Raw genomic sequence first — 26,839 nt, 5'->3', positions numbered from 1 at the left:
CCTTACAGGCCACAGAGATGCTGGTTCACAATGCCCAGAACCTCATGCAGTCTGTGAAGGAGACTGTTCGAGAAGCAGAAGCAGCTTCAATCAAAATTCGAACAGATGCTGGATTTACACTGCGCTGGGTTAGAAAGACTCCCTGGTACCAGTAGACACCTGGTTGAACCTGGCTAACACAGAAGCCCCTGCTGAACAGAATGAAAATGATTGGAGTCCCAGGAGCCACCCAAGATTACTGGGGGGTTGAAAGCCACATCTTGGCCTGACATAACAGAAAGGAATGGGGCCTCTTCACATTAGAAAACATTTATACTCTTGTCATGGACACTTTGAAATGTGTCTCCTTATAAAGCCTGTATTCTCGACCACGGCTTTACTTGTGCACACTCTGTCCCAATAGGCAGACGGGGTTTCTAGCCCATGGACTTCACATAAACTCAGAATCCAAGAGTGAACACTAGCCAGACATCCTGTTCTGCGCTTGTTCCCTAAAGGACAGTTCCCTTTCTGCCCCCGTCTCCCCATTCTTTCCGCCAGGCTCCCAAGACCCAGGGCCCAGGCAAATCAGTTAAGGAAATCACTGTGCCTCCAAAATTTTTTGGGCTTTCCATGTTGCTGCTGACCCTGCCTGCCTTCCCTGGCTGTGCTACCTTGGTCCTTTTCAGGAGTGACCTTCACTGTTGCAGGGGAAGGTGGCCTCTGGGGAGCCCCAGCATGTGGGGCCTGGATTCACTTCCTGCCCTTCCCCAATTTAATCCTTCTAGTTTCCCACAGTACAAAACCAAATTTCACTTTGTCAGGAGGAAATCACCAAATCATGTGATTCTGTCTTTACCTCTTTCCAGAGCAATGTCTGTGCTAGGGAAACCTTCCGTCCCATATCCTGCCTCGGCCTGCCAAGGTAGCCATCCCAAGAACACACTGTGTGTCCTGGTGCTCTCTGCCACTGGAGAGGCAGAGTGGCCGGGGCGTGGCCCTGCCCATCCTCCCAGCAGGGCCACTCCCAGGCACTCCACGCTTTGTCACTGCCTGCAGAGATCTATGCTGAGGCCTTATCATTCATTCTTAGCTCTTATTGTTCTTTCTGAGCTGAAATGCTGCATTTAATTTTTAACCAAATGATGTCTCCTGTCCTGGCTTTTGTATTCTTCCCACACCCTTCCTAAACAAGGTTTTAAAGATATATGTTTGTTCTATAATTTTGAAAGATCGTTTTTATCCTTTTGAAATTCAGTCCTAAGAATTGGTGCTTGTCCCCAGGAGTGTCTAATGGAAAGGCAGTCCTGTCTGAAGGACACTGCCTACCTAAGGGAGGTGGTACTTGCAGACTGGAATTCTGGCACTGCTGGGGATGAATCGATGGGAAACAGTCCTCAGTGATTCCTACCTCCCTCAGCCAACAACAGCCAAGCCCCTTGCATCCTACCCTCCCTCCTTAAGTACAGTTGTTCAAAAGAGTAATGGGTATAATATTTAATTATCACCATAGTAAGTTTCCTATTAGCAAAGTGAGAGAAGGCAATTTTTCCTTTCTTGTACTTACCACTGCTGTCTAAGCATTCCCCAGCACATGAAACTATACTTCTTCCCAAAGCCAGAACTGGATGAGTAAAGGAGTAAGAACCCTTGCCTGAATGTCCTCCCCACCTCCAGTGTGTGTTAGACCCTAACATCGAATGTGTAAAACTTGTCTTAAGTTGGTACTGTACACTCAGGCTTCCTCTGTTTTCTTTTAACTGATGATTATTTTCAAGGCCCTCAGCATCCTTGTATAGTTGCTTACCTGATATAAATGCAATATTAATGCCTTTAAAGCATGAATCTATGCCAAAGATCACCTTTTGTTTTACTAAAGACTACTTAGAGGAAGTAAGAAAAATCATGTTTGCTCTCCAAGTTCTTCCAGTGTTTTGAGACACTGGTTTACACTTTATGCCAATATGCTTTTCTCTAATATCAGTGCTCAAGACACAGTGAAGCAAATTAAAAAAAAAAAAAAAAAAATCCCTGAATGCTGATTAGACATCACTAAAAAATTACATTTATAAGCTAGGATTTGTTATATGCAAATATTTTCTGCCTCTTCTGTTTAAAACAATAAAGTACATTTATATAAATAATGCTTTAAATGATGGATAAGTTATTTCAGCAAGAGCTTTTAGATCAGGTTTCTCCTTTGTTTTGAAGAATAGCCAGTGAAGCTAATCCTCAAAATGTGGAAACTAAAGGTTTTTATTTAATCCAAATATTGTACTGGAAGAAGAAGAAACCAGTGGTAATATATTTACTTAACAAGACCTTTGTAATAAAGGACAACATTGGGGATTATAAACTAGAAGGAGCAGAAGTGACAAAAGGTTAACAGAGGAAAGCAGCCAGATGATACAGATCATCCCCTGGTTGAAGCAGTCCACCTTAGAAGATTCTGGCTGTATGTGGAAGCCATCACTATCCCCTAAGCTAAAGCTATTACATGTGCAGGAATATTGCAGGTTGATATTTAATATTCTAAAGCCCAATACAGAACAACAGGGTTGTCAGGGATCCACCAGAGTTATGAGGCAGAGCTAGCTTTCGGGCACATATTCCTCTTCTTGCTTGAGGAAGCTCTAAGAGGAGGAACAGGTTCTTGAAGTAGAGCTGGGACATCAGTATTTTTGCCTTATTTTCTATATATGAAAGTGGTAAATATCACTAAAGGGGGATAGTACCGCTGACTACATTTATCACTGCTTTAACATAGAAAAGTTGCTGACTAGGGAGGCAGATTCCAGCTGTCTGAGTTAAAGGGAACTGTCCAGAGGTACTGAATTAGCTCAGTAATATCTGAAAACAGTATTCACGGTCTCATTTTTTCTATTTACCATATGGTCACTGGTGCTGCCTTCCTGCTGCATTATAGTTTTTCTCAAGTCAGATGACTCTAAGGACACCAGGACCAGTATTTTCCAAGGTTCTTCTATAGCAGCACTTAAGGAATGAACCCATCACATGAACTCCCTTTGAATAAAATGATGGTGACTCCTTTATGCAGAAAATGAGCTTTTGGGTTATACTCCTTTAAGAATTTAGAAAATGAGGCTATCCTGGAATTATCTGGAATTCTATGCTTGAAAATATTTCACTACTACTAAGAATTCATGGATCTTTGTTATTAGTACGTGGTGGTACGGAGAGTAGCTTTGATCACTTATTATTCAGTCTGTGGCTAAAAGGGTGATGGTTAGAGAAAATATATAAGGCTGAGGTCAAGAGAGGAGCACTTGGAAGTGCTCTGCAACAGCCCTCACACCTTGTGTGATGAGGCAGAGTAAAATGTGACCGTGTTCAGCCTGCCCTAACACTGTGGCATGCCCAGCTGAGAATGCTGAATTAACAGTCAAGCTAAAAAATCAACTTGTTGCTTTCATCTTTTTATTGACAGTGTAGCCAGAGCTAGAGAAAGGACTTACTGGATTCAATCAAATTAATAAATACAATAATTTAATTGTAAAAGGAAACAGTCTACTTGGAAGTTTTAGCAGAAATTGCTAGAAGAAGGGACTCTTGGAATACAATCTGCTTGTATATGAGAAGATAGCACAGAAAGAAAATTAGTCCATATATGGATGATTGAGATTAGGGATTCTGCAGAAAGAAAAGCAAATGTATTGATTGCTCTTTTGAGGTATGAACTTTGAAGAGGAAGACATTAAAATGAAAAGCATTTGAACTGGGTAACCAATCTTAGGCAAAGGGAATAAATATTTGGCAACATCTTAATTTTAGCTGCCAAGCTGATATTGGTTACCCTAGAAATTACTAAGTTGCAAAAAGTAACCTTTCCTATTAGATGAAAGGCAGGCTGGGTGCCCTAGGCAGGCAAAGGTAAGAATGCTGCTGTACAGTGGGCTCCCTGTACCAGCACCAACCACTAGCCCTGACAGCAGAATGGGATGAGTGTAAGGGCTACGATTAGCATGATAAGGGTAAGGGATAAGTTGACAATGAAAAGAATGGAGTCACAAAGAAAACTAATAGCAAGAGCAAGAACTTACACCTTAACTTTCTCCATTCTTCATGTCTAATGAAGCAAAATAACTGGGCAAGGACTTCTAAGTCAATCAAGTTAAATGATAACAACTGTGGACTGACTTGCCAACCATGAAGATCAATACAGGTTTATCAATGTTACTGAGGATTTTGTTTCTGCCTCATTATAATGTACTTTGTCAGTACAGTAGAGACATTTAAGTACTCCAGTGACAGTTACAACAATAGTTTCAGGAAGGAATCTATTGACTATAGCCTTGGGAAGCACACAATATGAAAAGGGAGTTCCCCTGAAGACAAGGAGTGTAGACAAGTTGAAACCCTTAAGAACAACAACAGAGATAAAAGATTTAAGAAAAAAAAAAAAAAAAGATTGACAACAGTGAGGCAGGCACATTTTCTTCCTTTAGCTGAACTAGGGCATGAGGCCTTTAGGCTGACTGGTTTTAAGTGGTGTTGGATAAGCTTTATAAAACATGAAGATGGCAAAGGTTCACTTAAGTTTCTCTTTTACTACATTAATTTGCTTAAAATCTCAAATGCTTGTGCTTGCAATAACTTCCTAAAAGCAGAAGTAGTGTTCCTTTTATTACCTTAAAGCATTCACCCCTTTGATACAAATCATTTTTACTGTGCTAACAGCTGAACCAAGTGGCACAAAACTGAGATGGTACTTACTGCAGCAAGCAATCCCTATAAATCAAAATCTGAGCTTTACATAAAAATCTTATTTATAAAAAATACAATACCAAGTACAGTGAGAATGGAGCATGGAGCAGCAGTGCTCCCTGCCAGGGCCATGTGGAGTGGCTTTTGCTACAGTGCTTGCTTAATGGCATAAGTGAAAAGCTGAATAAGGCAAACACTTGAAGAGGCAGTTTTCTGTAAACTTCTTGGGGTGGGAGGAATTTTTCCTCTGTTGGGACAGAAGATTTGGGATGGCTAAGATCAAGTGTGACATTTGGCTGCACTTGATACATGACATTACAGACTAAGATAGCTCCTGCTGAGACCAGCTCACTTGTTTTAGGAGAGAGGTTATCACTATAGACTTTTGCCTTGACTGTTAAAATATGCAGCCTCCAGCTGGTGTCTCCCTATGGAGGAAATCACCTCTAAAATCATCCTAGGTGACAAGATACAAATAAGCTAAGTCATTCAGAAGTTTCCTTAGCTTAAAGCTACTTAAGAACCCTACACTGATTACTAAGCAACTCTGTTAGCGGTGTGTGGCTTGACACAAATGCTTTAACTAGAATATGTATTCCCATCCAATTGGTACCTAATGGTAATAAACTGTAATGACACTTGGAAAACAAACATATCTTGAGGAATTCTGGCCTCTTCTCATGTCCTCACTTGGAACTTTCCAGCTTTCGTGACATATTTGACTCCTTTAAATGGCTTATATTTCTCCCCATACATGTCCAAGCGGTTTACTTTTAAGCCTGTGTCAAAAAGAATAGGTAAGGAAAGGAATAAATTACTATCCTGGTCACACCAACCAATACAATATTTGCTTAGCAAATAGAGTTTACTACACAGTAAATGTGACATTAACCAGTGTGCTTGTCACCATTTGGAAGCAATGTGTCTTCTACCATTCACAGATTATAGCACTATGGAAATATGGTTTTAGTTCAGATTCCCATGTGGACAAGCAGTGTCTTTTAAGGATAATTCTACTTTCTGTGAGTATGAATGACTCCTTTCTTTGTGCTTGAATGAGGGTAGGGGTGAAGGGAAGCTGTGTGAAATAAGGTGCTCTCCAAAATCACTGTACCCATAGCACAAAGTGAAAGGCATACTGGAGCTGTTGCTCTTTGTAGAGACGGAATGTCAGTAACCCTTCTAAGATCGTAGTAGCTGACCTCAGCAAAACTCAATTACCCTTAAACACAAGTCAAATTTCTCCTTACCTGAAATGGCAAGCTGCTGGATCTTGAACTGTATGTTGAGGCTTGGATTCTCTTCTGGCTTGGGTGCTCCAGATTGTAAATTTACCAGTCCTTTAAGACTGGGGAGCTTTTGTGGAGTGATTTTTCCCACATCCCACGTTAGTACCTTAAAAAGACATAAAAAACAAAAACATTCTGAACTATTTATTAAAGACATATGTTCAAAGACAAGGTGCAAAGACACCATAAACTTCTGTACAAAATAAAGCACAAGTGTCTTGGAAACAGACCTGGGATTTCCACTGAGTTTTATCACTAATTAGTTCTGTGACTCTGAATGGAGAGTGAGGGTAGAGAATCAATGTTTGTTAAGCATCTACTTTTGGATTTAGCACTGTGCTTAGCACTATTCATATGCTGTCTCATAGACACCTGTAATGTAAATTTTGTCTTAACAAATGAGGAAACTAAAGCTCTGAGGTCAAATGACTTGCTCAAGGTCACATGGCTAGTTAGAGGCAAGGCTGGGATTTGAACCTACAGCTCTCTGGTATCAAATGTTCTTTCCACTATACCACCTTTACTGTTTATCTCTGGGCCTAAGTTTATTTCTCCATAAAATAAGAAGATGGGCCTAAATTGGTGTTTTTAAACTTTTAGTGATGGAACCCTTTGTTCAAATGAAATCTTTAGTGAGGAAGCTCAGTAACAGATGAGAAATTGAAGCTATTATGTTTGAAGCTGGGGTGAAGGGCCAGGGATCTGGAGCTCCCCCTTCACTTCTCATCCCTGTGTGGTCTCTGGGGAGATTCTTCAAATCCTCAGTATTGGATTAGATGATCTTTAACATTCAATGATTTTACTAAAAAAAAAAAAAAAAAAAAAAGAAAACCCTTTGCATTTACCAGGTAGCTCAATGACTCTACTGAAGAAAAGAATCATTTTTTACCCAAGCAGGAAGCAGAGAGAAAAATCATCTTTTACAATTTCTCTGAAATCCTTCTGCTAGAGGCAAATATATGTAGGGTGAGAAGGCAGCTTTCCTAGCCAACATCCTCTGTGGAAGAGTATGAAACAATGCTTTTAAATTAGAAAGGAAGAGAAAGGTCTTAATTTCTACAGAAAATTTAGCAATTAATAGATTATAATATCTATTAACAATTAATAGATCATTATATCCACATAATGCTTTTCTCTTTTTAAAAAGTTTACCAGATAGCCTTAGGTTCGAATCCCAACCTTGCCTCTAACTAGCTGTGTGACCTTGAGCAAGTCACTTGACCTCAGAGCTTTAGTTTCCTTGTTTGTTAAAGGAAGACAAAATTTATATCACAGGCTTCTATGAGACATCTTCCTCACTGAAGAGTGAGTGAATCTCTGGATTATCAATGGATAGGTAAAGGCAGACTCTGAAGGAAGAAAGAATGAGTCTCACTTTTGTTTGTCGACTCAGCAGCAGATGCAGGATTCCCTCTTCAGGCAGTGGCAGAAGCACAGCACAGTATGCATTCCAGGTTTTGTTAGGAACTTCAATTTTAACCAAGACATTAGACCCTTTCCTCTGTCCCCCCACATCCCCAAAGCACAAAATAAAGATTGCAGAAACACTTGCTCACTCTTGATTTTAGGTGGCTGTACCTTGGTAACTGGATCAAAAGTATAGCTGCCTTGTGTTGGTGTCAGGTTCATATTCAACACAACCTTTGGCATGTGAACTGTCACTGTGATTCCTTCAATAGTTTTCCCCATATTTTGCTTTGGTCCAATTGTAATATCAAATCTACCACAAGAACTGTTCTCCTTAAAACTGATGCTATGTTTCACATACACTGGTATTGCCACTAGACTAAAAAGAGAAAGAAAGACACAACCACAAAAACATACAATTAATAGTGTGAGTTCCAGAGGTGGCCTGAAAACCTCAGTCCAGAGTATCCTATACCCCCAGAACTGCAGATTGAGTATGTGTACCAGAGCAGGTTGAGTATAGCACAGTGTTCTGGAAACACTCCGCTAGGAATTATACAATTTCTGAGCAGTAAGTATACAAATCAAGATAGAAATCTGAAGCTTAATTATAGTATAAGCAATTGGGGCAAACAGCCCTAGTTTAAAGAAATGAAATAAGATCCCATAGAAAGATAATTTAAAATTATACAAACTAAATAAATCAGTTTTTATGTGGTAAGGGCCAAGAAACAATTCCTCTGCTTTTAAGTCCTGTTCTGATGTTACCCAAAATACTTTCTGATATTTTCAAGGGACAAACCAGCTACAACTCACGATGCTAAATCATTCATTTAAACTTCACTGCAGAGAAGAGTAACTTCAAGCCAGTTAGTTGAAGAATGTCCTGGAGAGCTACAGGTAAGTCTGTCTCCTTCTATCAGCCATGACGTCCACAGACCACAGTAAAATTATGGTATGGGTTTACGGTTTTGCCCAGGTTATGCATGGTCCAAAATGCTTGCTCTCAGATATATATTTTTACTACAGTCTAATTTACTACTACTCTGTACTCTTAAGATTCAAAGTATACTGATTATGTTAGACACACATTTTCACCAGTTCTTCCTGGGTCTCCTGGTGAGCAGTGGCTAAAGGGAGCAATGATGAATTCAAGTACCCAACTTGTCAGAATGAAACAGGGAAAAGTGAGTTCTATGCAGTACACTGATATTTGACAGGAGATTCTGATTGATGCATCAACATACTTTTGTGAGCTGACACGATATGATATGAGTCGGAAGTTTCCATCTGGAGGAATAAATGACAAAACCCTTTCAGATTCCCAACGCTTGAACCGGATGCAGGGGTGGAAGCTGACATCATCTAGAAGCCTCGGGTTCTGCCAGGGAAACAGAAGACAACCATATTTATAAAGTATAATGAATATTGTAACTCTAATTCAGATACTATGAGAAATTATATGCTTCATCAAGATATAGCAGTCATGTAAGAGTTTGTTATGATCACATCAACACAACTTTAGTTTCACAATGCTTTAAAGTCTGCAAGTATTTTATATACATTATTTTATTTGAATTTCAATAACCATGAGGTAGGAAATGTGAGTGGTATCATTTCCATTTCATAGATGAAAAAACTGAGGTTCAAAGAGCTCAGGGTCAGGACAAGTTAGAGGCAGAGATAGCATCAGAGCTCAGTTCTCTTTATGGTTCTTAGTAGTGTATCATGCTGTATCTAAAATGATGCAAAAGATCAATGCCCTTTCATATCAACAAAGCATGTAATAATTCAGGAAAAGTAGCACCGCACATTTGCAGATGCCAGCCAGCCATTTAAGCTACTTCTAGCATACTCAGAGACAAAGACCCCTCCTCAGCCTTTCCATAAAGGCAATGCTCATCATGTAAGCTACTGTCTTTGGAAGCTGTGTTAGGAATATTTCTTAGATAATCCTTTGCAATCTAAAACAAACATGTCTCAGTATTTATCATTTCATTTAGTACTTCACATGTATTAGGCTTGCAAGGAGCTACAAAACAGGAGAAAACTTACCATGAAAGAAAGGGAAAGGTCAGGCATTCCAGATAGCTTAATGCAAGCATCAATTACCCCCTGAATTTCTGCAAAGACTGTAGATCCTAAAGAAAGAAATAAAGGTGATAACATCACTGGAATCTGCATCTTTACTAGAGCTATCACTGTATCTGAAGTAATGGACATATCTCCTGGGTGTCAGACATACTGAAGCTTTGCACATCTATTAAAAGGTTAGTGGACAGAGGACCCATTACACTAGTTCAGATAGCTTCTTTACTGAGTGCCATGGCCTATACCTATCTCTGGTTAGAATATGATAATTCTAAGGAAAATCAAACCTGTCCCTATCTTTATAGCGTCTACTTTGTAAGACTGCTGGATATGAAGTTAAAATATTTTTTTCCAGTGATTTTTAAAATTAAAAAAAATTTATTCAATTTTTAAAGGTTACTTTTCATTTACAGTTATTATAAAACATTAGCTATATTCTCTGCATTGTACAATACATTCTTGAGCTTCTCTTACATCCAACAGTTTGTATCTCCCATTCTCCCACCCCACCCCACAATGGTAACCACTAATTTGTTCTCTATATCTGTGAGTCTTCTGTTCTGTTAAATTCAATAGTTTGTTGTATTTTTTTAGATTCCATACATAAGTGATATCGTACAGTATTTTTCTTTATCTGGCTTATTTCACTTAGCATAATGACCTCCAAGTCCATCCGTATTGCTGCAAATAGCAAAATTTCTTTCTTTTTTATGGCTGAGTAGTATTCCACTGTGTATACATCTTCTTTATCCATTCATCTGTTGATAAACACTTAGGTTGATTCCGTATCTTGGCAATTGTAAATAATGCTATGAACACTGGGGTGCATGTATCTTTTCAAATTAGTGTTTTTGTTTTCAAAATTAAAATATTTTAATGACCATTTTTTTTTTTTTAGATTCCATATATGTGTTAGCATATGGTATTTGTTTTTCTCTTTCTGACTTACTTCACTCTGTATGACAGACTCTAGGTCCATCCACCTCACTACAAATAGTTCAATTTCATTCCTTTTTATGGCCGAGTAATATTCCATTGTATATATGTACCACACATCTTCTTTATCCATTCATCTGTCGATGGACACTTAGGTTGCTTCCATGTCCTGGCTATTGTAAATAGTGCTGCAATGAACATTGTGGTACATGACTCTTTTTGAATTATGGTTTTCTCAGGGTATATGCCCAGTAGTGGGATTGCTGGGTCGTATGGTAGTTCTAGTTTTAGTATTTTAAGGAACCTCCATACTGTTTTCCATAGTGGCTGTATCAATTTACATTCCCACCAACAGTGTAAGAGGGTTCCCTTTTCTCCACACCCTCTCCAGCATTTATTGTTTGTAATGGCTCCTATTTCTTAAAAGTTAACAGCTAGCTTAGTCCATTTCATTAGAAACTTGGCTAATTTTATTTAAAATACTTTAACAATAAATCAAAGTTAAAATATTTAAAATAAAATTAGCCAAGCTTCTAATGAAATGGACTAAGCTAGCTGTTAACTTTTAAGAAATAAGAGCCATTATTCTTTAATAGTACAGCTATTATTCCATAAAATGGAATTTTATAATAAAAAGGGCACTCACTGTAGAGACAGTGTCTATAATTCACAGTAACTCATATTCACACACCAACTAGCTGTGTGACCTTGAACAGATTACTTAACTCTTCTAAGCCTCAGTTTCGCCTTGTATAAAATGTGAGGGTTGGACTAGATGTTTTTAATAAAACGTTATGGTTCTAATACAGTACTGCTCTTTAGTCTGGGGTCTTTACTAGAAGGACTGCAGATAAACTGGTAGCAAAAAGTATGGTGCATAGTAGATATACAACAAATATTAAACTGAATAAATGGCAAGATGGAAATGAATATAGGGTAATAACTGGCTTAAAGTAAGGTGGCATTAGATCTGATTTACAAAGGTTTGGCATTTCTCAACTAGAGGTTATGAAAATAATATGTAACCTCTGGACAAAATAAACAGATTTGAAAATGAATGCTTTTCCACTGAAATGCATACTGCCAAGGGATTTCGGTTTTCTATTCAGCTGAACTGTTTTTTCCCTGATAAGATAATATGCACACAATTACCTGATTTATCTATAATTGCATCTATTTCTTCAACGACATCAAAATAGGCTTCATTGTTTGTGTACTTTACCCCTGCTCGGCGCCATGGGATGTTGGACAGCTGCCCAGTGGGGAGTGTGTCCCCAACATTACTACTGCCTAGAAACCGGAAAAACAGAAAGCAAAGCTAACACATAAGATGCTCATCAGAAAAGCTCTTAACAGAAAAAAAAACTCAAGTACTTTAGCTGCTTCTTTAGTGTTTGGGTATTTCTCCACTGAAGTTGTGGATGGTTTACAGAACTGTCAGAGACATATCCATACCAATGTGATCAAATTTCTAGAAGACAGAAATAGGCCATGTGGTCCTGTGTCTATCTGCCAAACCAGGTTAAATTCATTTACTTATCTTTTGCTTCCTGTGTGTTAACAGTAACCTAACCTAATTCCAGTGGCTCAACAACAGAATCTCATCCTGCTACCACTGAGGAAAAAAGAGGCTGGTTGTTTCAAAACCCTCTGCTGATAAAATGTCTGCACCGAGAATACAGAGTGATAAGTAGGCCATTTGGTATTCAGCTTAAATTATACATGAGATGCCGCCAAGCAGAGTTAACTGGCTGAAGAACATACTCTGGCCGTTTCCCATTTTAAGGTCAGCACACCCATATGGCACACCCACATGCAATATGGCTAATGTTCAAAATCTGGCTAATTTCCTGGTAAACTGACATATGTCTGAAAATAAGTCTGGTTGTCCAAAACATATACCCTTGAGCTGTGACATATTTAACATTCTGGTTAATTTACTTTTCCAACTCAAAAGTAGTACATGCTTAACAATAACAACAACATGTGAAAAGTTCAGAAAAGTAGCTAAAAAAAATCTATCTTCCTATCACCAAAATACACCTACCATTAACATTTTGGTACATTTCTTTAAACATTTCCTTCAAAACAGGTTGCATTTATTATTTTTTTCTATTTTGATAATTTTGCTTTTTTCAGATTTCACTTTAAAATATACAATTGGCCCTTGGGACTTCCCTGGTGGCGCAGTAGTTAAGAATCTGCCTGCCAATGCAGCGGACACGGGTTCGATCCCTGGTCTGGGAAGATCCCACATGCCTAGGAGCAACTAAGCCCGTGCACCACAACTACTGAAGCCCTCATGCCACCGCATGCCTGTGTGCCTAGAGCCCGTGCTCCGCAACAAGAGAAGCCACCGTTAATGAGAGCCCGCTCGTCGCAACTACAGAAAGCCCACGCACAACGAAGACCCAACGCAGCCTAAATAAATAAATAAAATAAATAAATAAAAATTTATTAAAAATAATAAATACACACTTGACCCTTGAACAACACAGGGTTTAGGGGTGCTGATCCCTGTGCAGTTGAAAATCCATGTATAATTTTACAGTTGGTGTTCTGTACACATGGTTCTGCATCAACAGATTCAACCAACTGCGGCTTGTGTAGTACTATAATATGTATTTACTGAAAAATATCTGACTTTAAGTGGACTCGGGCAGTTCAAACCCGTGTTCGATTGTAGTTGCAGTCAAAGTACACATACAACTTTGTAGTGTAATTATGGTTGGTGTTCCTGTCTCCAATCCTGTTGCCTTCCAGAATTTTCTAAAAACACTCCTTTAATCTTTCTGTTCAAACACTTTAAATGTTTCCCCACTGGCTTTATGATTAAAGCTAAATATTTAGACTACCATGCCAGGACTTCCTCAACTTAACTTTTTAATTTTATCTCACTACTCAACTGAAAAACAGCTCTACTTCTGTTAAACAGGTTAATACAATTCAAGATTTTTCACTGTGTGTTTTTTCTCATACAGTTCCATCTATGAAGAATGTTCTTATTCCTCCCTCTCTTCCTAAATTCTATTGATTCTCCAGGACCCTGTCCTAGGGCCACCCACTACAGTTCAGGAGAGATTACTTTATCCACTGAACCACTCTCTTGATCTTTGTAATGTATTGCCTTAACAATCCATGTTATGGGACTTCCCTGGTGGTCCAGTGGTTAAGACTCAGCGCTCCCAGTTCAGGGGGCCCGAGCTTGATCCCTGGTAAGGGAACTAGATCCTGCACGCATGCTGCAACTAAGAGTCCACATGCCGCAACTAAAGATCCCGTGTGCTGCAACTAAGATCCGGAGCAGCTAAATAAATAAAAATAAAATAAATAAATATTTAAAAAAATATCAAATTTAAAAAATTTTATATTTCACTAATTTTTTTCTGACTATAAAATACATGTTCATTTTGGAAATCAGAAAGTATAATGCAAAAATAAAGATAATATGTAGTTCCTTAGCTGGAGATGGTATTATAAACTTTAGAACATTTTTTGTGGGAATATTTATGTATAATTAAGAGTAACTTTTTATGGTTGTGTGCTTTTTTTTTTCTTTTTTGGCCACGCTGCACAGCTTGTGCAATCTTAGTTCCCTGACCAGGGACTGAACCTGGGCTCCAGCAGTGAAAGCAAGAAGTCCTAACCACTGGACTGCCAGGGAACTCCCTGTTTTGTTTTTTTTTTCCCATTTAATATTACACCATGTGTACCCTCCAGTGTCACTACACCATCTATAAAGTATGGAATTGCTTTTCAAAATCTTATATTGTTATTTATGTGTTTTAATTTTTTTTTTTTCAGTTTCTCATCCAGAGTTTACGTTTTAGGAGCAAAGACACCCCATCTTTTTTTTTTTTTTGGCGGTTAGTTGATGTCTTTTATTTATTTATTATTATTTTTTAACATCTTTATTGGAGTATAATTGCTTTACAATGGTGTGTTAGTTTCTGCTTTATAACAAAGTGAATCAGTTATACATATACGTATGTTCCCATATCTCTTCCCTCTTGCGTCTCCCTCCCTCCCCCTCCCTATCCCACCCCTCCAGGTGCTCATAAAGCACCGAGCTGATCTCCCTGTGCTATGCAGCTGCTTCCCACTAGCTATCTACCTTACATTTGGTAGTGTATATATGTCCATGCCTCTCTCTCGCTTTGTCACAGCTTACCCTTCCCTATCTTTCCTTAAATTTCTCCTGACACTCAGTCTTGCCCAGAGGATGAATAAAGGAATGATCACTTTCTTATAGGCCTCTCTTACCCCATTTTTTAGGTCAGTGCACTTGGAAAGGGGTTTGCAATGGTGGACAGTATAGCTGAAGTGGCATATAACATTTCACAGAAATCTTTCTCTAGAAGACTTTGATACTTTCAAAAGTATATCGTCCTCTGGATGTACCTAATTTCTAGCTATACTCAAGAATTAAACCAAAATTAGAAGTTTGTAACACAAATACAAGGCCCACAATGCACGAAATCTCACAAATAGACTAATTTTCTCTCTTTAATATATCTTCTATATGTACAAAATAAAGACTTGGAGGAGATGGCATGTACTCTGTGGTGCAGTCTTAAATTTTCTATACTCTAGTAATTGTGGGGTATGCAGCATAATGCCAGATTTATAATGCTATATTTTAATTTTATTTTTTTTCCAGCTTTACTGAGATATAATTGACATATAACATTGTATTAGTTTAAGGTACACAACATCATGATTTATGTATATATTACAAAATGATTACCACAATAGTTAACAGCTGTCACTACATTGGCTTCTTTATGATTAACTGGGATAATTTATTCAGTCTTACTAGTTCCTGTTAAACAATAGTAATAATATTTTTGTAGTCTTGTAGCAAAATAACAGAAGAGTAATAACCAAAAGTTCTGTATCATTTAAGATATAGTCTCTTTTCATGAAAAGAAATATATATCCATTTTAACATTATCACTAACTATAATTCTGGCCAAAATGGACTACCTTAATAATCTGCCAGATCATAAGCAAAAATGAATTGTTTATGAAGTTTTAATGGCTCAGTTCCTAACAGAGTGTGTTTCATCTTACCTGTAATAGAGTTGACGACAGAACGCAGAATTGTTGGTGGTTTAATCAATTCTTTCAAAATGTTAGATTCAGTAGCCAGTGGAAATCCATTGTCTAACATTTCTTCCAAGAGCTCATATACTATGACCACATTATCCTTAATTGCAGCCTCCGAACACTCACCAAAGTAGTCCTAACAAAATGTACATAACATTACACAATGGAAGACATGAAGACAGGCTTGCTAAATACTTTTTGTTCTAAAGGGTAAGCTTACAGTAGCATAATTCATTGTTTAAGATGTTGAAAATATGTAAAACAGAGGGAAAAAACCCTCCATAGTTCTATATACTATTTCTCAATATTTCCTTAATATTTTTAAATTGAATTGAATTCCTATTACATATTATGCCAGAAAGTACACTGAAATGTTAAAACAGAATGTGAACTATAAAATTCATTTGCCTTGATTAGGTACTCCAAAAAACAAAGATCAGTTTAAAATTATTGGTATATTCAGCAAGACAAGAAAAAAATAAAGTGTAAGTATTGGAAGATTTCATAACCAGTCAAAATCGTGGTACTATTCGGAGAACTGTATGTGGAGGGCACTATTATTTCCTGATGACATAATTTATAATACATAAAAAAAAATACAGCTTCCATTACCATGAGATTGTTTTGTTCTTCTAAAACAGTAACTGGAGCACCATGTGTACTACTGTATGCCCTACTAAAAAGGTTTATGTTTATGAATTTATGCTTAGTTGAAAAGAAGAGGGAGAGACAGAGAGACAGACTACACATCAAAAACTGGGTATTTAAAGAATATAATCATAATATAACTTGGATAATTCAAATTCAAAGTATCTGATGAATAACCAACCTGAAAAGTATCAGCAACTCGATGTAGGAACTCAATTACAAAGAGAGGTGGCACTTCAGTCTGTATGACAGAGACAAAGAAGAGCTTATCCCGATATATACTGATGAGGTAGTGGTGAGGTGTTGAAATAACAGGTGGTACATTTTCAACATCAGCTGCTTTCTCTTGAGCTTCAAAGAAATAATCACAGACAGACTGGCTCACAACACTCTTCCAGTGCTTCTCTAGAAATATGTCACCGGAACAGTTTATGAGAAATAGACTGTGGATCATTTTCTGGGGGAGGAAAAACGTTTAAATTTAGTATATATCAAAAAAGCATCCTTGTATTATCTGGACACCAAAACCAGACAAAGGCAATACAAGAAACTACAGACCAATATCAGTTAAGACTATAGGTATAAAAATCCTCAACAAAATACTAGCAAACTGAATCCAGCAACATATAAAAAAGATTATAACCCTGACCAAGTGGGATTTATTCAAGAATGCAAGGTTGGTTCAACATATGAAAATCAATCAACACAATATACAATATTCATAAAATAAAAGACAAAAAATATAATCATTTCAAAAGGCGCAGAAAAATAATTTGACAAAATCCAACAACCTTTTGTAATTAAAAATATTTAAACTAGGAATTGAAAGAAACTTCCTCAACCTGATAAAGAGCATCTATGAAAATCCCATAGCTAGGGACTTCCCTGGTGGCGCAGTGGTTAAGAATCCTCCTGCTAATGCAGGGGACATGTGTTCCAGCCATGGTCCGGGAAGATCCCACATGCTGCGGAGCAACTAAGCCTTGCGCCACAACTACTGAGCCTGCGCTCTAGAGCCCATGCGCCAAAACTACTGAGCCCGTGCGCCACAACTACTGAGCCTGTGCTCTAGAACCTACGCTCCATAACAAGAGAAGTCACCACAATGAGAAGCCCGTGCTCCGCAACGAAGAATAGCCCATGCTCTCCGCAACTAGAGAAAGCCTGTGCACAGCAATGAAGACCCAACGCAGCCAAAAATAAATAAATAAGTAAATAAATTAATTAAAAAAAAAGAAAATCCCATAGTTAACATTTAATACTTAAAGACCGAAAGCTTTCCACTTAACAAAACGAACAAACAATGATGTCCATTTTCACCACTTCTATTCAACATGGTACTGGAGGTTCCAGCCAGGGCAATTAAGCAAGAAAATGAAACAGAAGTCTTCCACATTGGAAAGAAAGAAGCAAAACGATCTCAATTTCCAGATGATATTATCTTGTATGTAGAAAATTCTAAAGATTACACATACACACGCACACACTAATTACTAGAGTAATAAATGAGTTAAGCAAGGTTGCAGAATATAAAATTAATATAAAATATCAACTGTATTTCTATATATTAGCAATGAATAATCTGAAAATGAAATTGAGAAAGCAATTCAAAAGCATCAAACAGATCAAAACATTTAGGATTAAATTTAACAAAAGAAGTGTAAGACCTGTACATTGAATATTATAGAACATCACTGAAAGAAATTTAAAAGACCTAAAAAAATGGGAAGACCTTTCATGCTTACGGATTGGAAAACTTAATACTGTTAAGATGACATGACTCCCCAAATTGATCTACAGATTCAATGCAATCCCTATTACACCAGCTGCCTTTTTTTTAATGGAAACTGAGAGGCTGATCCTGAAATTCATATGGAAATGAAAGAGACCAAGAATAGCCAAAACAATCTTGAAAAAGAAGAACAAATTTGGAGGACTCACACTTCCTGATTTCAGAACTCGATGTAAGGTACAGTGAGGTGCTGGCACAAAGAGAATCATAGAGATCAATGGAATAGAATTGAAGGTTCTTAAGTTAACCCTTACGTATACGGTCAACTGATTTTTGACAAGAGTGCTAAGACCATTCAGTAGGGGAGAGGATAGTCTTTTCAACAAATGGTGCTGGGACAACTGGATTTCCACATGCATAATAAAGAAGTTGGACTGCTATCTCACACCATATACAAAAATTAATACAAAATGTATCAAAGACCTAAATATAAGAGATAAAACAATAAAACTCTTCGAAAAAATATATGCATAAATCTTCATGACCCTGGATCAGAAAACATTTTTAAGATATGACATCAAAAGCACAAGGAACAAAGGAAAAAAACAGATAACCCAGACTTACATCAGCATTAAAACTTCTGTGCTTCAAAAGGCATTATCAAGAAAGTAAAAAAGACAACCTTCAGAATGAGAAAATAACTGCAAACCATACATCTTACAAGGGACTAATATCCAGAATATATAAAGAACTCTTACAACTCAATAATAAAAGACAAATAACCCAATAAAAAATGTGCAAAGCATTTTAAAAGACATTTCTCCAAAGAAGATATACATACAAATGGCTGATAAGCACTAGCGCTCACTATCTTTTCAAAATATGAACTAAAATCACAATGAGATAACATTTCATATTCTCTAGGCTAGATATAATCAAATCAAAAGGCAGACAATAACAAGGGTAGACAAGTTTGTGGAGAAACTGGAACCCTCATACATTGCTGGTAGGAATGTAAAACAGTGCAGCTGTGCGGAAAACCGTTTTGAGTTCTTCAAAAAGTTAAAGACTGAGTTACCAAATGACCCAACAATTCTACTCCTAGGTATACACCCAAGAGAACTGGAAACCTATGTCCATACAAAAACTTGTACACGAATGTTCTTAGCAACATTATTTATAATAGTCAAAAAGTGAAAACAATCCAAATGTCTATCAACTGATGAATGGATTCATCAACCAATGAATGGATAAATAACAGATATCCAAAATGAAATGTTATTCAGCCATAAAAAGAAATGAAGTACCAGCACATGCTACAACAGGATGAATCTTTAAAATATTATGCTAAGTGAAAGAAACCAGATACAAAAGATCACATATTGTATGATTCCATTTGTATGAAATGTCTAGAATTCAGGCCAATGCACAGAGACAGAAAGTAGATTAGTGGTTGCCAGGGGCTGGGTAGAGGGGGAAGAATGGGGAGTTACTGGTTTTTGTATTTCTTTTTGAGGTGATAAAAATCTTCTGGAATTAGAGGGACTTCCCTGGTGGTGCAGTGGTTAAGAATCTGCCTGCCAATGCAGGGGACATGGGTTCGAGCCCTGTTCTGGGAGGATCCCACATGCTGTGGTGCAGCTAAGCCCGTGAGCCACAACTCCTGAGCCTGTGATCTAGGGCCCACGAGCCACAACTACTGAAGCCCACGTGCCTAGAGCCCGTGTTCTGCAACGAGAAGCCACTGCAATGAGAAGCCCGTGCACTGCAACGAAAAGTAGCCCCCGCTTGCTGCAACTAGAGGAAGCCCACGTGCAGCAACAAAGACCCAACGCAGCCAAAAATAAATAAATAAAATAAATAAATTTATAAAAAAATAAAAATAATCTTCTGGAATTAGAGATTTGTGAATATACTGAAAACTACTAAACTTCACATTTTTAGAAAACTGCAGTTTAGTAGTTTTCAGTCTAAAAAATGCTTAGTTTTAATATAATTATTTTTTCAATTAATAAAAAGTATTCTTTAATACTTTGTAACACACAAATCCACTCCCAGGTGGATTAACAGAAATGCGTACAAATATGCACAAAAAACATGTATAAAAATATACTGTAATAGTGAAAACTATTATTATTTATTAATAGTACAATGGGAAAATAAACTAGTGTATTATTAAAGGGAAATACACAGCAATGAAAATGAATAAACTATTGCTACATGAAACAAATACGGACGAATCTTATAAACACAATATTGAACAAACAAAGCCAGACACAAAAGGATACATACAGTATGATTCTATTTATATGAAGTTCTAGAACAGACAAAGCTAATCTATAGTTTGAGAAATCAAATGGTTTCTTTTGGGAAGGAGAGTGTGGGTGATGACTGAGACAGGAACAGGGTTTGTCTCCTAAGGTGCCGGTAATGTTTTATTTCTTGATCTAGATGATGGTTACAAGTTGTGTTCATTTTGTGATAATTCATTGGGCTTTATGTTATGGCTTGTATACTTTTCTGAGTGTTAGTTATGCTTCAAATAAAAAGTTTATTGTCCTTGTAATATGGGAGACAGTGGACAAATATCTACCTTAACTTGCTCCTTTCTTTTATATAGATAACATCAGTATCAGGTGTTTAGTGGTCCATTCATTCAAAATTACAGTAGTGAATGATAAATGTAGCCTAAGGAGAAAGAATATAAAATCTATGAATATAATAATTTCTATGCATGAAGATAAATTCCAAATAGGAAAGGAAGAGTTTCCAGAATGAATTCATTCAATTCTATTGACACAGAAAACAATGACATCAACCTGACCAGTTTTTTATAGGAAGTCATTTACTTAATGAAAGCAGTTGACATTTAAAGACTATTTGGTGATGATTTCCTCTTCCCATTTGGTGAATGTTCAATAGTTATTAAGTAAATAATACTAACTACTAAGATGTGCTTTAGCAATTATTGTATTAATAAAGTATGGATGCTGTTAATATTGATAGTTTAGGGTTCCAGTTTAGTAGAAAAAGAAAATGTTTCTTTGTTCAAAGGCATCTCTATTTAGCCAAGTTATCAACCTGAGTTGGCAGCAATAAACGCTGATACCTCAGGCTTTGGACCTATTAAATTTTTCCGGATTAATATCTGGAACCTCCTAAATCTTTCCACTTTATCTAGTCAGATGCTTTGTTTAATAGGTTTGCTTTGTGTCAGTTTCTATTTGAGTGTTAAAATAGTGCCACTGGAATATAGAGAACCTACTGAATTTTAACCTCTGTTCTCTGATACACTTTAAAAAAATAGAACAGGAGTACCCAGCAATAAGATCTGCAACTAAATTTGCATTGTGATGCCTTTTGTGGAATGAAATTTTCATCTGAAATATAAAGTACGATTTAAAGTGGAACATTGGAATCAACTCAATGAGACCCAGATTTGAGCACTTCAGGTGAGCCCCCTAAGGAATATGGCATCCTTCACAATAATTAATTTTCAGCTTCATTCAAAGTATTTTATTCATTAAAGATAAATGAATTAATAGTATCTAAAATTGAGTACTTACTGTGGGCCAGACACTATCCTAGGCACTTTTCTTATATTATCTTTTTTTTTATATTATCTTATTTAATCCTCACAACTCAATGCTATAAATACTGTTTTTATCCCCATTTTACAGATAAGACAATAAAGTCTTGGAAATGATAAGTCAATTATCTAAGATGATACAATAAGTATCAGAGCTAGGATTCAAACCCAGATCCAGTTGAATCTTGAGCTCCTGTTCTTACCTGCCTCTTAGAAACTAATTATCAGGAACACACTCTATTGCATCAGTGTCAGTACAATTTACTGCAATAATGGACATGTCCTCTATCTGTGCTGTCCGGTACAGCAGCCACCAGTCACATGTGAGCACCTGAAATATGGATAATGCAACTGAGGTACTGAAGTTTTAATTTTAATTAATTTAAATTTAAATAATTACATGGAGCTAGCTGTTATCATATTGGACTGGGCAGCAAATGTGCTGTTTGAGCTTATAATTTAAGAGGAAGAGTTGAAGGATATGCCTCTTGTTTAGTTAGAAGCCAAAATGTATTCTAATAAATTATTTAGACCAAAAATTATATTTAAGAGAGCTGACATAGGTTATCTTCTTAAACTATTCATCCTAAAGAAAATGTAGTTCACATGGATCTGTGGTACTCCATTGCCACAATATACCCTAAAAAAGCTGCTTATTCTTGAAGCAAGTGACTTTGTAGTTTCTTTACTTGAGCGGCCAGATTCCTACACATTCTCTTAAGCTGGTGAAAAATTCTTTCCAGGAAAAGTTTCCACCAAAGTTGTTTTCATTGGCAGTAGTTCAGGTCTCAGAAGAATAGAGTAAGTTAAACTGCCATCTGGATTTATTGCTGTTGTCCTCAGTGCTGAGAGGAAAGCACAGCACTTGTAGCTTTCAACAGTGCTTAGCTTCAAAACCCATCTTAACCTTCTATTATAGGAAAAAAAAGCTTATTTCTTCTATCCATATTAAGACCAAGGACTTAATGCAAAAAACAAATACCACATGCAGCAGTGTAAATTTGCTTGTTTCTTTAGCTACTTATCCTTTGAGTAGCTGCAGTTATTTATTTCATTATTTTAATAAACTTTCTGGGAAAGCTACCACCACAACTATCTTTTTGTTCCTAGTGACTTCTGAGTCAGAAAACAGAATTCTCCAAGCTTATTTTAAAGCCACTTAAGAAACTGTGTTCAGAGGCAGTTCCATCAGAGCTTTGACTGCAGCTTAAATACTTCGTAAACCCTCTTTACTGAATGTTGAACACACTCACCCTGATGATTCACAAGCAGTGCAATTACAATAGTCAAAATATCCTTGGAAGAGTGTCTAAAAAAGAAAATGTATTCCTTCTATATATAACAGAATGGAGGTATAGAAGGGCCTGTATCTAAGGTGAGAGAATGAAACCAGAAAATAATCTAGCTATTCTGATTTTTAACCAATATCTTGATCCTGTTCATTCAACAGTTTTGAATGTTTTATATATTAAGCAATGGGGATACAAGGAGAACAAAATAAGAGTCCCTGAACTCACAGCATTTAGAGTTCAGCAAAGAAGGCAAACAATTTAATACAGTAAGATGATAGGGGAAATACAGTACGCTATAAAAATCCACAAGGCTTCAAGGTGAGAAAGAACATAAGACAAAGAAATGCAGTACAAATTTAGCAACTTCAGAAGGAGGATGGAAGTGATGAGATGAGAATGGAGAAGATAAGCAGAGATTGGTTCACTTTATTCTCAGTGCAATGTAAAATCATTTTTTATGGTTTTATGCAGGGGATTCATGCAACCCAATTTACAGTTTTAAGATCGCACTGTGGAAACTGGATAATTGGGCAACTGAATATTGTGACACTAGTTGAGAGATGAGTTATGTGTGGTCTAGACTAGAGTGTTGATAATAGGGATGGAGTAAAATGAAAAGAGAAACATTTAGGGTTGAGAAAAGTTTGGGGGGTGGGGAACAGGCAGTGGAGACGAGAGGGAAAACAAGGGATTCAGCCCTGGTCCTATACAATCTGACCCAATTCTGGATATATCTGACCCCAATGGATATATTCAGAAGACCATTGTATATATAGGTCTGGTGCTTCAGAGAGAAGCCAAACTGGAGATAGATTTGTGAGTACTGTAATCATGATTTTTTTTTTTTTTTTTTTTTTTTTGCGGTACGCGGGCCTCTCACTGTTGTGGCCGCTCCCGTTGCGGAGCACAGGCTCCGGACGCGCAGGCTCAGCGGCCATGGCTCACGGGCCCAGTTGCTCCGCGGTATGTGGGATCTTCCCGGACCGGGGCACGAACCCGTGTCCCCTGCATCGGCAGGCGGACTCTCAACCACTGTGCTACCAGGGAAGCTCCATGATTTTTTATTAATGCAAAATATAACTATAAGGAGACTAAAACTACAAAGAGAGAATGTGTATAGTAGAAAAGAACCTATGGAAGTAACTTCATAATCTGAGTAGCATGTGGGTCAAGAAAGTGGACCTGGAAAAAGACTGAGAAGATGTGGCCGAAGAGGGATAAGAAAAAAAAGCGGGGGCGGGGGGGAGTCTAGTAACCAGAGTATATTAGTGTGTTTCCAGAAAAAAGGAGTGGTAAACATTTTAAATGGCACAAAGAGGTCAAGCTACAAGGAAAACTGAAAATATCTGTTATTTTACAGTGTTTCTCAACTTTCATTATTGTATCCTAAGGTGCCTTTTCATATTCCCGTTCACTCACACCCCTCTTCCATAAAATTTTAATACCATGGAATATTTCTGTACACCTCTTTATGTACCATAAATACCCGTGCTTTATACATAAAAGTATGATTTTTTTTTTTTGCCTCAAAGGAAGCAAATTTTCAGCCTGATGAGAACGTACAGTTTAACACATAGAGGCCATTTGGTGATCTTTTCAGGCCTGTCATTGTTGTGGCCTCTCCTGTTGCAGAGCAGAGGCTCCAGACGCGCAGGCCCAGCGGCCATGGCTCACAGGCCCAGCCGCTCCGCGGCATGTGGGATCTTCCCAGACCGGGGCATGAACCCGTGTCCCCTGCATCGGCAGGCGGACTCTCAACCACTTCGCCACCAGGGAAGCCCCATTTGGTGATCTTAGTAAGGGCAGTTTCAGTGGTAGCTCAGTGGAATGGTGGAAACAAAATATACTGCAGTGTGCTGAGAAATAAATAGCAAGAAGTTGGAAAAACAGAGATGAGAGTAAATGATACATTCAAGAACTATAGCTATGAAGGAGAGGAAAAGACAAGAAAATAAATGGGATTAGTTCATAAAGTTAAGGAAGAATATTTTTAAATGCTGAAGGAAAAATGTGAGTAGAAGGGGAAAGGCTGATGAATTGGAGAGAAGAAGTAACTTAACCAAAAAAAAAAAAAAAAAAAAAAGACCCTGAGAAGTCAGGAGAGGATGGCACTGGGAAACTAGGTGAAAGGATTTGCCTTCCCAAGGAGAAGGGACACTTTTTCCTCTTTAAACAGAAGGGAAGCAGATTTGTACATTTGGTTGCAAGAAGATCATGGCTTCTATTTTCTCTGCGTAAAAGGAGAGAAGGTCATTTGTTGAGAGAGAGTGAATTCCTCTTCTCTACAAATGTCACTCATTATGTATGAACTGAAATATTATTGAGCTACTTAAAAATATCTAGTCTGCAGGGAACTCCAATAGTCTATTATGTTGACTGTTTAAAAACATTGTAAAATCCTAAGATTCAGTAAGAAAAGCTAATCTTATTGCCAAGAGAGCATTCCTACTAAAGGTATGTTAAGATTCAGGTAATTTTTCATTCATTTCAATCCTCCACTTTTACTATGATCTCAAATGAAAGTGTCCTCCGTTCTTTCTAACACTAATTTTTCCACTTGTAATTTTGATCCCAACCCCTTTCCTCTCTTCCCAGGTCTTATCTCCTGTTTCTTGAATGTTTAATCTTATACATTAGTTACTTGCTTTCTGCTCCCACACAAAACAAACAAACCCCAAACCTTTTATGGACCTTGCCAACCATCTTTCACTTCATGCTCCAAACGAAGAAGCATTAGTCTACACTTGCAGTTTCTCCTCTCAATAACGGACTCTATTAGAGCAGTTCTCGCAAATGATCCAATGACTTCCTAATCATCAAATCCAACAACCTATTCTCAGACTTCAACTTCCTCCTTTGATCCCTGCAGCATTTCATGTCACTGATAAGTTTCCCCAAAACAAAACAAATACTTCTTACCAAATTATACGAACTTAACCTGTCTTGGTTCTCCCCTGGAAAGTTTCTTTCTGGCTTACTTATCAGGCTTTTTTTTTTCAAATAAACTTTTCTTTCATCTCCACCTAAACTACTGTTTCAAACTCGATATATTCCAAGCTCCACAAAATTCCTCCTTCTCATGTGAGGACTCCTAGTTTTATAGAGGTATCAAGTTCTTAATCAAGCTTCAGCTTCGGGTTCAATCCAAATCCACCAAATCCAACCAAGCACATCGTTTATCACTTTTCCATACTCACTGTCACCTCTTCAGTTTACAGTCCTATCAACTCGTTTCTGAAGAACTGCAACACTGTCCTCACCGCATTACCCCAGGCTCATCCAGGCGCCACCCTCTAACAGGACGTCCGCTCAGGACACTTAAGGATTTTGTCCTCCACAGCAGAAGTCTGGGGCTGAGGTCCAAGTCGTCGGTACTTTAGCTCTCCGTGGGTGACAAGACCTTTTTCCCGCGTCAGAGCACGGTGAGGGACCCCAATGAGCCTGAACCTCTTGAGCCTGAGGGCCTGAGAACAGTGGGATGCAGGTGCACCTTTCCCTTCCGGCCCAGCTGGCAAGAAAGACCGGAAGGCCGGGAGGGAGGCGCGGCCCCGGTCCACAGCACCAGAGACGCTCCCGCACCCCAGACTGAAGTCGGGAGCCCGAGCTATTCAGCCTACGTCCCACTTTTCGTGATGCCACCCTGTCCGCAGACCCCCAGCCCCTCACACTCACCCCGACTCCTGGGCCAGTCAGTGATTCGACGCGGGGTCCTCTCCTGACGGAGGCCGAGGCAGCTGAGAAGACCGTGAGGACCCCGGAGTTGGGATGCCGGATAGATTGCCTGACTAACAGCTTCAAAGTAACCAACAGTACTGGAAAGAGTAAATGAGTGAGAAGACGTTGAATGAGGAGAAAGACGTCTTTTGCATTTTAGGATATAATCTACTAGATCATCCAGAGTCTAGACAAACGGGAGCTTTCACATCTTCTGGACTTAGGCGCTCATCCGCAGCCTAAACCAGTCAGGGTGTCCCTACAATCGGGAGGGCGGGGTTAGGAGGAGCTGTGAACTAGCCAATGGGTGAGGCCGAGAGGTAGAGCC

The 26,839-nt window shown here is 38.0% G+C and overlaps 2 protein-coding genes across 5 annotated transcripts in view; one reads left to right on the top strand and one right to left on the bottom strand.

The window, feature by feature from the left end:
• VCL (vinculin) overlaps positions 1-2,123 on the top strand; it is a 101,495-nt gene extending 99,372 nt beyond the window's left edge. For all 3 annotated transcript variants that reach the window (XM_067710473.1, XM_067710475.1, XM_067710474.1), the window contains one exon: positions 9-2,123. In XM_067710473.1, the coding sequence (XP_067566574.1) occupies positions 9-155 (147 nt within the window). In that variant the 3' untranslated portion in view covers positions 156-2,123. The remainder of the gene's footprint in view (positions 1-8) is intronic.
• On the bottom strand, positions 1,719-26,784 carry AP3M1 (adaptor related protein complex 3 subunit mu 1). 2 transcript variants are annotated; one of them, XM_067710476.1, is made up of 9 exons: positions 26,470-26,784; positions 16,366-16,641; positions 15,501-15,672; positions 11,580-11,717; positions 9,456-9,541; positions 8,648-8,781; positions 7,572-7,779; positions 5,955-6,099; positions 1,719-5,483 (listed from the first exon to the last, which is right to left on the bottom strand). In XM_067710476.1, exons 2-9 carry the CDS (start codon positions 16,636-16,638, stop codon positions 5,383-5,385), a joined length of 1,257 nt encoding a protein of 418 aa, XP_067566577.1. In that variant the 5' UTR covers positions 16,639-16,641; positions 26,470-26,784; the 3' UTR covers positions 1,719-5,382. The 2 variants fall into 2 exon arrangements, with proteins under 2 accessions (XP_067566577.1, XP_067566578.1); XM_067710477.1 differs by lacking the exon at positions 26,470-26,784 and adding an exon at positions 25,995-26,424.
• Between the last annotated feature and the right edge of the window lie 55 nt (positions 26,785-26,839).

This window comes from Pseudorca crassidens, chromosome 16 (genome assembly GCF_039906515.1).
Source record: "Pseudorca crassidens isolate mPseCra1 chromosome 16, mPseCra1.hap1, whole genome shotgun sequence".
NCBI lineage: Eukaryota > Metazoa > Chordata > Mammalia > Artiodactyla > Delphinidae > Pseudorca > Pseudorca crassidens.
The sequence above is the reverse complement of the archived record's forward strand: the minus strand, read 5'-3'. Positions and strand labels throughout refer to the sequence as shown.

Excerpts from the sequence above, each read along its gene's own strand:
- AP3M1 (XM_067710476.1), bottom strand. The coding sequence starts at position 16,638 with ATGATCCACAGTCTATTTCTCATAAACTGTTCCGGTGACATATTTCTA. Across the intron at positions 9,542-11,579 it reads TGCAATTATAGATAAATCAG|GATCTACAGTCTTTGCAGAA; the intron begins GTAATTGTGTGC and ends TTCTTTCTTTAG. Across the intron at positions 5,484-5,954 it reads CCAGCAGCTTGCCATTTCAG|GCTTAAAAGTAAACCGCTTG; the intron begins GTAAGGAGAAAT and ends TTTTTGACACAG.